Source organism: Ixodes scapularis, unplaced genomic scaffold (assembly GCF_016920785.2).
Source record: "Ixodes scapularis isolate PalLabHiFi unplaced genomic scaffold, ASM1692078v2 PGA_scaffold4__175_contigs__length_147842914, whole genome shotgun sequence".
NCBI lineage: Eukaryota > Metazoa > Arthropoda > Arachnida > Ixodida > Ixodidae > Ixodes > Ixodes scapularis.
This window is the reverse complement of record NW_024609879.1, coordinates 134,976,093-134,988,751: the sequence shown is the minus strand read 5'-3', so window position 1 is coordinate 134,988,751 and position 12,659 is coordinate 134,976,093. Positions and strand designations below refer to the sequence as shown.

Genomic DNA, 12,659 nt, shown 5'->3' with positions numbered 1-12,659 from the left:
ATCGTCAAGTAGCGCTCCGACTGCGTGTACCAAATGCAGTCAAAGTCGTGGGTCCACTAATACACACGGTCAATAATTAAAAAATAGAAAAAATATGAACCTTATATCTGGGGCCTCCAAAAAGCTGAAAATACGTTGATCGAAAAAAAAACAACAAAATGTTGCGCAGGTCACAGGAAGTACATGTACACGTCATTCTCAAAATGGCGGCGTGCCGCGGGCTCGACGACGCGATGGCGGCGGCGAAAGACGACCAACGTTGCGACGGACGTGGGACCGCTACTTTGAAACTGTCGTTTGTGGTACCGCGGCCACTCGATCTTCAAGCGCAGAACATCGAGGGAAAGGGATTTAAGTGCGAAACAATCGCACGACAAACGGTGCATGAAAATTCGTCATCTGCTTCACACGCCGGAGAAGCAGAGAAAAAAAAAACGCGGTAGGGTGTTGCCACGTGGCTTCCGGCCATGAGCTTCCGTGCTCGCGTTTCGGTTTCGAGCAGTTGAGTATTTTCGCGTGATTAAACATCTACGCGACTCTGCAGCAAAATTATGATTAGGTAGTCTCCTAATACCATCGTGAATTACCTGGCAAAAAAGAAAACCATTTTTGGGGTGTTTTGTTTCTTTAAGACAGACCTAGATAAAATAATAACAAGGAGCAAACACAATTTTTTTGCGGTGTGTTTACGGCAGGGCTGGGCAGTATCGTGATACAAATTATGGCAATAGTATCTTATAGAAGCTGTAGAGTATCTGTATCAAGAGGCATTTGATATATGTATTTGCAGCTCAATAATGAAATATTTTTTTTTATTACTTGATTGTATTGCAATACTTTGCCAGGCTTCTGTATCTCGAGATATTTGTTGTCAAAAATTTACTTGTGCAAGGGGCCTAAGAGTTTGTATGTAACATCCGAATCACATTCCCTAAAAGGGGGAGTGGTCGCCGTGCATAGTGAACACAAATATCACAAAAATGTATGAAAAAATTAATTGGTTTGACGCCAGACATTGCCTTCCTCCGCCTTCCGGACACCATGAAGCCCGACGGCGCGTGGACCGGATGGACTCCGGACACCCAGATCGGGTATCGTACCAGTTTCAGAATGCCGCAAGAGCGGAATATCGTAAGTTCTGGTGAAGTGGTAAGCAAGAAAAAGCTTGTTGAGTCTCAGAAAGTAGATAGGTTTTGCAACCGGAACGCCGGCGGATGAGTTTATGAGCAGTTAGATTCATATCTGCAGTGCGAAGACGGCTTGTTGCTTCGGTACATCGCAACGATTAATGATGAGGAGAGGTAATAAGTCAGTCTCCCACCAGGGTCGTGGTTCCTAGAAAGCTAAAGAAGAGATCCATCGGGTATTTCCACGACTCCACTCTCGCTGGGCATGGCAACGGCTGCACGACGACATAACCCATGAAACCGAGCGATGATGCGAGACGTATTCCTGCATACCGGCTTGCCAAAAAGCAAAGCCCCGGGTCTGATGCAGCCGGTGGTGGCCATATCTCGGCAAAGTCACTTACAAACTCTCTCACTCAGTCTCATTCACACTCACCACGTGATTTTGATTGAATTTGGATGACTGTGATATGAGTCGGAGTTTGTGATACGATATTGAGTGACTCCATGATATGACTCTGAGCACGTGAGACGATATCGAATGACTCCTGTAGATGACTCTGAGTTCACAAGATGATATTGAGTGACTCCGTAATATCAGCTCGTGAAATGACATCGACTGACTTCGTGTTGAGAACGTGAGTATATCTGCTTGCAATCGAATGTGTTGGAACTTGAAAGCAATATGCACGGGACATGTGATCTTCTGCTCAATCGGATGCGCTTGACCTTTCGCCCGTTATACCACGTGATTACGCACCGGAGCTTTAAATGGCGCGAATGTACAGGCGCACCCTCGAAGAAGGTTCTCGCAGGGGGAGTGGGTTGCCTTCGCGGTCGGCGTCGGGGGACGCTCACGCTCGCTGACGTGGCTCTGAAGGAGACTCGATCAGAGGTCGGCATTTTAGGACGCCCTCACTCACCCTCACCTTCAGAACCACATTCACCTCAGCCCCTCACTCACCCCTACCCTCACAGCTACACTCAACCTCAGCCCCTCACTCACCCTCACCCTCACAGCTACACTCAACCTTAGCCCCTCAGTACCCCCTTCCTCACAGTCTCACTTACCTTATCTTGTGCCAAAAACAACAGAAAACCAGACGTCTGGAAAACAGCAGCGATCGTAGACGGCGGCAGCAGCGAGCGACGGTGCCTCGGCGTAACAGCTGGTTAGCGCCAAAGTAAAGAGTCGCCGGGACTGCGCTCGGCTCCTTACCGATTACACTCCGTCTCTCGAACATTCATCAGAAAGTCCGTGAGTGAGCTAGGGTCACACTGACTAGGCGAGGTCCATTATGGCCTTCTTATCTTTTACACTCGAGGTAACAATAAACTCGAATTTTCTGGAAGTACGGAGAAGCGTTACTTCTCGGTCAGGCACGCGGCAATAGAATATCTCTGACAAGCCCACAAAAAGGTCGACTTTGCAAAGATTAATCTGTTAAGAAACTAGTTGGAGATTCATGCCTGTATCGATTAATCGGCAGGTTATTCCATTAACTGCAGAGTCCTAGTCCATATCTAAAACTATCATACAGAAATTGCCGTAACAAGTCACATATCAAACTATACTTTGAGTAAAATATGTAGAAGTGCTTAAAACTTACTGGCGTAGCACTTTCTCGCACAATGTTGGAGCAAGGTTACCACAAGAAATATTTTAAACATGTTGACCGCGGCGAGTGCCGGTGCGATGGTTAAGCAGATACATGTTTAAAAATAATTTCACGATGACGTCGGCTTTGCACCTGTATACAATGTACATGTTTCTGAAATAAAAAGAGACTTCCCTGTTGCCTGTGCAAAAGAACTCTCTTGCGCGAGAACGAAACATCTGACTTTCGCTCTAGACAAGAAACGTCACCACCCGGAACTTTATCGTTACTTTCGCCAATATTACGCGTAGTTAGTGACAAATGGAGGCATTTATTTTAAATGTTATACTGCCATTGACACCTCTATAGACCTCCGGCATTAAATTGAACTTGAAGATGCAAGCTTCGCCAGGTTGCGGCAAGTTACCAACCGCCCCAATAGTGTTAGAAAATGTTCGAAGATGGTCCTAGCTTCTAATTAACGAACGATCGTGCGGCCTGACGCTTGCATGATACCGGTGGCACTGTGCGGAGGTGGGTTTAGCTGGTTACCGCGACATTTAGTTTAAAAAAGTGTCGGGAGGGTGGCGGCGCAATCTGGTTAATTCTAGACGCCCATTGTACTCAGAGCCTTTGAAACTTATGTAATTAAACCTGTGACGTAGAGGAAAATAATTGTATGATATTTTTATATATACAAGAAGATCTTTTTTTTTTTTCAGAACATATTGGCTTTCGACAATGTTATCCTACGTGCGAAAAAAGAAGAAAAAACCTTCAATCCCGTTTTGGTCGGTCCTTTGAATATTCTTGGACGTAGAATAGGTTATTACGTCGTTAACATTGATGCAATCGTGTTTATATAGAGACCTTTAGACACGTGGTGCCTCATGTCCCGTTCTCACTGGACATAAAGTGGTCTCGTGACGCTGAGAATGTCAGGTTGATGACGTCACTTCCATGTCGCCTTTTTACACGGCGCGTTTGTGTCTATCGTTTCGTATGCGCAGTGACGTATATATCAACTGGTTATGCATATAGGTCTTGCGTATGCTCTTAACTGTAACGCTAGCATCGTGCTCGATGCTCGCGTCTTAATGCCATGTCACCAGTGGCGTCTGTCCTGTCGCCCCCGTTGTCGGCGTCCCTGCCAGTGCCGCACCTAGTGTGCCCAGATTTAAGAGAGAGAGTGACGAAAACCATGGAGTGTGTCTGCAGTTTAATGGCGACCGCCTCCTGCACAGAATTACGGCAAATGTGCATGCGTTGCACTATCCCGTGGCGTGGAAGAGCGCGGGATGAGAGGGGGAGGCGCTTGCGGGTGATCAACGCTTTCGTCACTTCCTCCTTGCACCTCCTATTGCAAACGCTGGCCCAAGAACGACGTGACTCCTATCGAGCAGTTGGAAAGACTCTGGAATCTAGGCACACTAGTCGCACCTCCAGGTAGCTGACTCCCTCTCGTAGCCCGGGGCGAGAATGTCTTAAACGTTAAAATTTCAGAGAAAACAAATGCCACCATGCGATTTTTACGTGCTTTAAAAATGCCCCTGTGTGCATCATTCTTGCCAGAGCAACGGGTTCAGACTTGTACAGGTTGTTGAAAGAAAGTAAGGCATTACATTTACAAATACACAAAGCTGAATTGTAACTAATTGCAGTTACAATAACCCTTCCGCAAAAGTAAGTGACCGTTACTTTCACAGAGTTACTTTCTACCTTAAAGAACCGCTGAAAAGGAAAATAACCTTTTTTTTTTAACAGTGTTTGGCACACGCGTCGAAAAATAAATTTTATGCAAAAAAAAATCTTTAGAGCAATATTGACGGGGAGAGATTTTTTTTTTTTTTTTGCATTCTGCGCGCAAAGTTTATGACGTCACGGAATGTTCATTTAATCAAGTAGATGGTAACTCGCTCTTTTCACCTCGACGTGAAGGCGAAGCTACTGATCTTTATGGTAGTCGGCTGGATCGCGGATCGGAGGCCATTGCTTGAAACCAGACAACACACGCGAGTCTCTGGGAGAAACACGCAAAAGTAGGAATATTAGAGATTCTACGCAGTGCTAGAAGACGAGTATATTATGATGTGCTTCGGTCATCATACCGGGTGTTTGAAGATCGAGTCGGTATTTGTTGAGCGTACGAACGCCCATTAAAGAATCAAACGTGCCGGAGCACTCACGGCTGAGCTGGCAAGCTTGCTCTCTTCGTGGAGTAAGCAAAGAAACTTGCCGTCAATAAGACCGCCCTCGGGGAAACCCAGAGCTGATGAATGTCGTAGAGTTCCGCGTTAAAAGCGGCCTTCCGGGAGGAAGCGAATTCCGCGCAGCGGAATTTGCTCACTCCCGGAATTTGCTTACTCCCGCAATTCGCTCACTCCCGGCGGGAAATAAATTCCGCTAAATTTGGCGGGGAAACGTTTTCTCTAAATTTAGTGGGGAATTTTTTTCGCTAAATTTAGCGGTGAAATTTTTCCGCTAATTGGCACGGAAAATGTTCTGCTAAATTTGGCGGTGAAAATTTTCCGCTAAATGTAGCGGGGAAAGATTTTCCGCTAAATTTAGCGGGGAAATTTTTGCCGCTAAATTTAGCCGGCAAATTTATCTGTTACATTTAGCGGGAAAATGTTTGCCGCTAAATTTAGCGGAGAAGATTTTTCGCTTAATTTGCGGGGAAATTTTTCGCTAAATTTAGCGGGAAAATTCTTGCAGCTAAATTTAGCGGGGAGATTTACCCATAATGCACCTCGCGGTTACGCCGACGGCGACGGCGAAGGTGACGCCGCTCAAGCTGGAAACGGGCGCCTAAGAGCTGCGCTCTAAAACCCTGCTTCATATGTAGGTAATCTGAGGGAAAGGACGAGATAACGGGCGGGGGCATCGAGATGATGAGCTCTGAATAGGAGGATCAGTGGTACGCAAACCCCCAGTTGCCTTTGTCTTCTCTTCCCACTGCACGCCTCTATCAAAGAGAACAAAAGTGTCATTTGCTCCGCGTGCAGCTCCTCGCGTTCGCACTTCAGACGCCGGCGTTTGGCGTTCCACAAAGTGCGAATAGTGAGTCGAGACAAAGGCAACTCTCCATTGCGTCGGCCCACTATTTTTCCAATCGGGGCTCGACGCGCTGACGCCCCCGGGCGCTCTCATCTCCCCCATCTTCCCCAGTTTCTCTCCGCACAGTGTGTTTGACTTTGTGTCCGATAGAAGCCAATGCTGCAAGCACGATTACGTTCGCCAAAGACGGGGCTTGCACTGCACGAGCGCGCGTACTGAAAGCCCGAAACTCACTCTTGTATTTCTTCTGCTTCGCTCGTATTTAAAGGGCAACTCCGCTCAATTCCGAAAAATTTAGGCTCACATGCTGTTCAAATTCACAAAGTACTACTAAACAACTCTACGTCTTCGGATTCGCGAAATGTGGAATATTATTTGTGTAATCCTAATTTAAACATCAGCTGATGCCGAAACCGAACCTTCGGTCGCGTCAGGCAACATTGGTCTCGTGTTGTCAGAGTCATGGCCACGTCACGTCGAACCACGTGGTCTTCTGACGTTCGGGAGAGGGCGAGGGACAGGACACGCGACGCGGGCAGGTCACTTCGCATGGCGTGGACGGTGATGGCCCGGGGGAGAAGGGGAAGGGGAGAAGACGAAAGAGGAGAAGGGGAGCGGAGACAGAGTCCGATAAGCGCGCAGGGCAGCGCAAACTAGCGCATCCGCGTTACGGTGATCACGTGGACGCCCGGTCAGCCAACACCGGGGGGAGAAACTCATGACGTCATCGTTCAATTTCGTTCTGAGAAGTAAAAACAAACAAAACGTGAGAATGATGTAGTCATGCCTCTGGCGTATGGCTCAATGTCGGCTGCTCCAACTCCATGGCATTCACTGCGCTGATGATTGCGTCTCGTGCCGCACGCTAGAGTTGGCAGATTTCGGCGACTTCGCTCGCTTGAAGGTTTGCTGGCCAGTTTATTAAATATATAAACGGAATTAGATCGTAATATTTTGCATGGGGTCTTCCTATACGATACTGAAGAGGGCTACATAGTTTTCTAAATATCAAAATGAAGCGGAGTTGTCCTTTAAAGGCCGACGACCAGACAGGAGATTCTGCATGGCAGAAGATACTCCTTACCCTGGGGGAGGAGGAAACAGGCGACGATGGAGAGCGTAGAATGGGGAGAGGAGGGAGCGGGGGAAAAGTGGAAAGCACAAACTGGTCGTCAGTCTTTACAGTGCATTGGAGCTCAGAAATAGACATTTTGCCAAATTACCCAAGCACCAAGAAGTATACTAGGAGTGTAGTTACACGCGCTGAACGTGTTTCCGTCTGCAGTAGTAACTGTTATAAAGCAAAGGCCCAAAACAAATTTAATCTCGAACGCGCGTTCGTCAACACCTTATTTTGGTTATTTACTTCGAATCTTTATACGGGGAGGGCGAGCGCGTTCGGCGCGTAGACTTATATAGATTCATATCATTCTTCTTGATGCTTGGGCAATTTATTTTAGCAATTGGTCTATTCCACTTCTGGTTGGTGCCATTTGCAGCTTTTATGCGAATAGCGCGTGCTTTGTTTGCTTTCTGAAGCGACAAACACGCGTGTGATGGCTGTGCTGATGACCGCTCATGGGGCTATGATTTTGTTAGCATTGGGAGGGCATCTAAAACGCGATACGCGCACATACAATAAGCAAACTAAGCGTCAAGGCCCGTTCACACACTTGCGATCACTAGGAACCGTGTGCATTGAAACATCTTAAAAGCGCTTACCACGAGAGGTGAGCAGAGCCATTTCTCCTGAGGTAGTTTGACCTTCTTAAAGGGAAACTCCCATCAATTCCGAAAATTTTAGTCTTATACGCGATTCCATTTACCAAAGCACTAGTAAACAGCTCTACGTCTTCGGATTCGCGAAATGTGGAATATTATATGTGTAATCTTAAAGGGATTGTCCGGTCAAATTTTGTATTCGAGAAAACAATTGAATATCATTGTTATTGCCTTGAGAAGCATCGTACGTGCAATATCCGAATTTTATATGCCCCTCTGCGTGAGTAATTGAATTTATACTGCTCCAATCGCATTCTAGCGTAAACGCCGCTTTCGTTGGCAACATTGAACCTCTGACGTCACAAAACACAAAGCGATCATTTTTGTCTCGTTGTTTGCCTTCGAGTGAACGCCACAGCGTGCTTCGTTTTTGTTGTTGTGCTCGACTTGTTTCGTGGTTGGGTGAGAGTTTTGTTGCGCGGTTGGGTACCACAACCACCGGGCAGCACATGCGAGCCAAGACATGACGTTCCACACTTTTCCGCGAGACGTGCAGTGACGAGCAAAGTGGATCGCCGTCGTGCGTAGGGACTGGGTTCCCGTCCAGATTGAGATCCTGCTTATGCAGCAATCATCTCACAGAAGAAAGCTACGAGCTGAGCTCTCAGCGGACAAAAGGCTTGTAAGCTGAGGTGTGATGCTGTGCCAACGATATTAAACTACGTCCACCCACGCCTCGCCCAAATCGGATCAGTCAATTTAGGTCTGTTCGATTCGCTTGAACTGGCTGAACTAGTTCGGCAGTGCAGGAACTGGTGCATTAATTCGCTTCAACCGGAAGTTGCACGACCGCTGCACTGGCGCGTTCGATTTATCCCAGTTCTGAACGAGTTCAGATCTGGTTCAGACCCAGTTCCTCAAAATCTTGCACCGGCTCCGGACTCGGTTCAGCGTCCGTGCAGAAGCAGACGACAAGAGCAGACGGCGATAGCAGAACTCCTCGTCCGTCTCTGCTCGCGGTGCCGTTTTTCGCAGCGCTTGCTCAGATGTCTGCGATGTTTAACAATAACGCCGATACGGAGGTTGCATTTTCTCTCATTTATGATAATAACGTACCCGCGGTGGACGCGGAATTGAGATCATAACCGAGGGTAGGAATTTGCTTGATTATGATATTCTAAAAGCGTTTTAGGCACCTGCTCGCGTAGGTATGGCTCCCTCTGGTGAGTGTTAAAATATTGGCTCACGTAAATTGTTTCTTTTTGCTGCTATGTGGGAATCCACAGTGTTGATATTCTTACTTACAGACACAAGAAAGGTGTTGCCCTCTTGATAGTCTCCGCCTTCAGTTGCTCTTGGATGCATATTGACGACTCCGATACAATGCAGAGGTCTGTGATTTAGTGCGTTGGCACTCGCATAAACCCCCTACCTGAGCATAATACTGCATGCTTTGTCCGCTGGCATCTGTGGACGCCCACTAACGGGCCTTGGAAAAACACCGAGAATCGGCATTTTTTTGCCAATTCTCGCTTCAACTTGAGGCCAAAGTTACGGTCGATAATTGTCTTGGCCAAGACGCTATCGTCAGCCCTTCGTCTTCGAGGTGACTGGTATACCGACCGCGCTGCCGCCAGTGACTCCTGACGCAAAATCATCCTGATGCCGCGAACTTATCGTCGAAATGCAAAGATTCCCTTTGAGGGGCATTTGCCGCTACCTTCTTGACTTGTAACCGACTATAGTTCAGAACTTCCTTGCCGAATCGAACAGACCTTGATTATGCAGCGAAACCGAAACCAACAGCTTGGCCATCTCGAAATGATACCAGAAGTTGTATTTAGCACGCGTGCAGCCGATATCTGTTTGACCCGCGTGTGAAAATGGAGCGTAATACCTACGATTCACCAAGCTCGGCCAAGTCAAGTGACGACATGCATTTGAACGGTTCGCCGTTTGCCTTCGACCCGCGGACGTCGCCTCTGAGGGAATGACCCGCAGCCTCATCACCGATCCAGTGGATCCGCCGAAATATGTATCCAGATGCCGCTTCGTGTACCTAAGTGCCACTTCAGAGGCGAAATTTGCATCCTTTGCTTTGCAAGCGCCCCTAGTTCGATCGGCGTCCGTCGCAGTTGTGTTTGCGCGAAACGGCATACGTTTGCTCGAAGCTTATGGCTGTTTGCGAGTAATATCCTGATAAAAGGCGTGACTTTTTTTGCACGCGCTTGGGAACTGCATTAAAAGAACCGTCTTTCAGTAGGGTACTGCCTAGGAGACTATATAATTCGAAACAAAATACAAGACATTCATCGACCAACGCTTGTTATCCCGACCATTCGAAAAACCTTTGCGTTTTGTGACGTCACGCAGCACCTACGGATGTCAGCCATTGACACCGGCGAAATTCGGGGTGCAGTTTCGTACATAGGATCATGAAAGGTTTACTTTATAACGGGAGATCATATCTCAAAATAAAAATGACGTTTGTCTATATGAAGGCTCCCTCGACGTAACGAGCGCAAGAACTTAAGTACTTCCGGTTTCGACCGGACAATCCCTTTAATGTAAACATCAGCAGATACCGAAACCGAAACTTCGGTTGCGTCCGCCAACACTGGTCTCGTGTCGTCAGTCATGGCCGCGTCACGTCGAACCACGTGGTCTTGTGACGTTCGTGGTGGCAAGGTACAGTGCACGTTACGCGAGCAGGCCGCTTCGGATGGCGTGAACAGTGACGGCCCGGGGGGAGAGGGGGAAGGGGAGAAGACGAAAGAGAAGAGGGGGAGCGGAGAAACCAGACATAGGGACCTAGTTGGGAGTCGGGGCATGTCGGGGGCAGTGCACTTGTCGGGGGAAGCGAGTCCGAGCGGCTGCAAGACGCGCCGAGGAAAGTGCCAGGGAGCGCGCTGGAGAGAGCGCGGGAAACAGCGCACCAGAGAAACACAATGGAAGGGCCTCCCGCTGACGTCAGCACTCCAGGCCTCCGAGCCCTGAGAAGCCCGGATCGCTTCAACCGCAAGGCCATTCGCTAGCGTCAGCGCTTTAAACCCCAGAACCCCGTGAGCCCGACCAGGGAAACACAATGGCTACCCGGGTCAGCACCCCAAGCCCCCGAACCCTCCGAGCCCTGAGAAGCCCGGATCGCCTCAATCACAAGACCACCCACTAGCGTCTGCGCTCCAAGCCCCTGAATTCTGTGAGCCCCGGAGCCAACTCGCCCACGCACCAGCACAGTGGCGGACAACACGGGACACCATCCCTTCAGAACGCCACGACGGTCGGTGAGCTGCGGGCGGCACCAGCAACGACTCCTATTCTTATTAAACAGTAAATATCGTTTCGCCTCGTCTCTCCTCACCTCAGCGTGGGCTCACCACAGCGGTCTGTGCCTCCCCTACGAGGGTCATCACAGCCTCAAAGGTCACGTGATCCTCTATGCGACGGCAGGCGAACGTAGAGCAAAGCGCAAGCGTCGTCTGCTCCGCAATTTTCGCCAATAGTTTGCTACACCATCGTGTGGAAACTTGTGAGAGACACCTCCTGGGCTGGTCAACTGGTAATTCGAGCAGGCAGCAACACAACATCGTGAGCCTATGGATCTTTTGACATTCATCGCAGCGAAGCATTGAAGATACGACCTGCGCTCGTATCGTAAACAAAACGCCCTCCTCAAGCTAGAGCAGCGGCGAGACGAAAAAGACTGCTCCCAGCTCTCAGCTCCGAGAAGCGCGCAGGGCAGCGCGAACTAGCGCAACCGTGTTACGGTGATCAGGTGGACGCCGTTGAGCCAACACCGGGAGGAGAAACTCATAACGTCGTCGTTCGATTTCGCTCTGAGAATTGAAAACAAACAAAACGTGAGAATGAAGTAGACAAGCCTCTGACGTAGTGGTTCAACGTTGGCTGCTCTAACTTCATGGCATTGACTGCGCTGATGACTGCGCCTCACGTCGCACGCTAGAGTTGGCAGATTTCGGCGACTTGGCTCAATTTAAAGTTTGCTGGCCAGTTTATTAAATATATTGACGGAATTAGATCGTAACATTTTACATCTGGTCTTCCTATATGATACTGAATGGGACTGCATAATTTTCTAAATTAAAAAAAAATGAAGCGGAGTTGTTTTTTAAGGAAATTTTGTGTCTGGCAACCGCAGGAGCGTTGTCTGGAAGCCGCCAGGTGACTATACTTCCGTCCGTCATTTTGGGGCTCTCTCTCATAGACAATCCATTCGATTTCTCAAGAATAAAAGACAAAAAGGTGATGCAATTTTATGTTATCGCAAAATCTGCTGGTTCTAGCAGGCAACAAACTCCACCAATTGGTCAAACTCTTTCAGTATAGATGGCTCTGGACAAGTGAACAGATTAGCGCCACCTATCGCGTAGCGCACTTGGCGGTTCCGTATATTTTCTATTTTTATCGCTCCTCGTTGTTCCCTTCTCGTTTCGAGTAACCTTTGTCAATGTTATAAACGACCCTTTCTCATAGTTAGTATGTACATTAGACGTCGCAAATTCTGTGCATCCTTTTCTCGAGTGAAATTAAGTTTCAGGGTGACCGCGAGGATGGCGGACGCAACCGCGCCAGTATGTTCTCTCGTAGCAAGAAAGTTTAAGAGGTTTTAAGGCACTCGGTTATAAGTAGCGGCAAGATGCTGCACGCGCCTTCATGCTCATAATTCCCTTGCAGATTGCGTGTTAGAGATTTAACCACATTTTTGCGACTCCTCAATCCGTGAAACCACTCCGCCGATGGCAATGCCCGCTCACACGACATGCTCTATAGGCAACTGCTGGACACGCTACATGTTCTGCAGAAAAGTAACCGAGCAGGGTATATTTTCTCAGAGCACGGCGGCGGTCGTTCGACCCCCGCCTGCTATACGATGTAGCGACATTTCTGAAGAACTACCGCGGTTCAATACACCAGTGAGTAGCGTGGCCAATGAACTATGACGTCACCCGTGGGATATCACTCCCGCTCTTTCACCTAAGCTACTCACTCACGCCACAGTCTGCAGCCTCGCGCAGTTTATCTTTAATATACGTGAAATGGCAAGAACCTTTCTTTGAAATGAGTTGAATGAATTTTCTTTTGGGCATTGAAGCAGAAGAAAAAAACTGTGATTCTGTGGTTGCGTTTTATGTTC

General features: G+C 48.3%; 1 protein-coding gene across 1 annotated transcript in view; it reads right to left on the bottom strand.

The window, feature by feature from the left end:
- The window catches only part of LOC115311453 (snake venom metalloproteinase H3-like), a 64,837-nt gene extending 52,225 nt beyond the window's left edge, over nucleotides 1-12,612 (bottom strand). Inside the window, exon 1 of the mRNA XM_040218960.2 lies at nucleotides 12,513-12,612. Coding sequence (XP_040074894.2) covers nucleotides 12,513-12,612 — 100 coding nt within the window. The remainder of the gene's footprint in view (nucleotides 1-12,512) is intronic.
- Nucleotides 12,613-12,659: the final 47 nt, after the last annotated feature.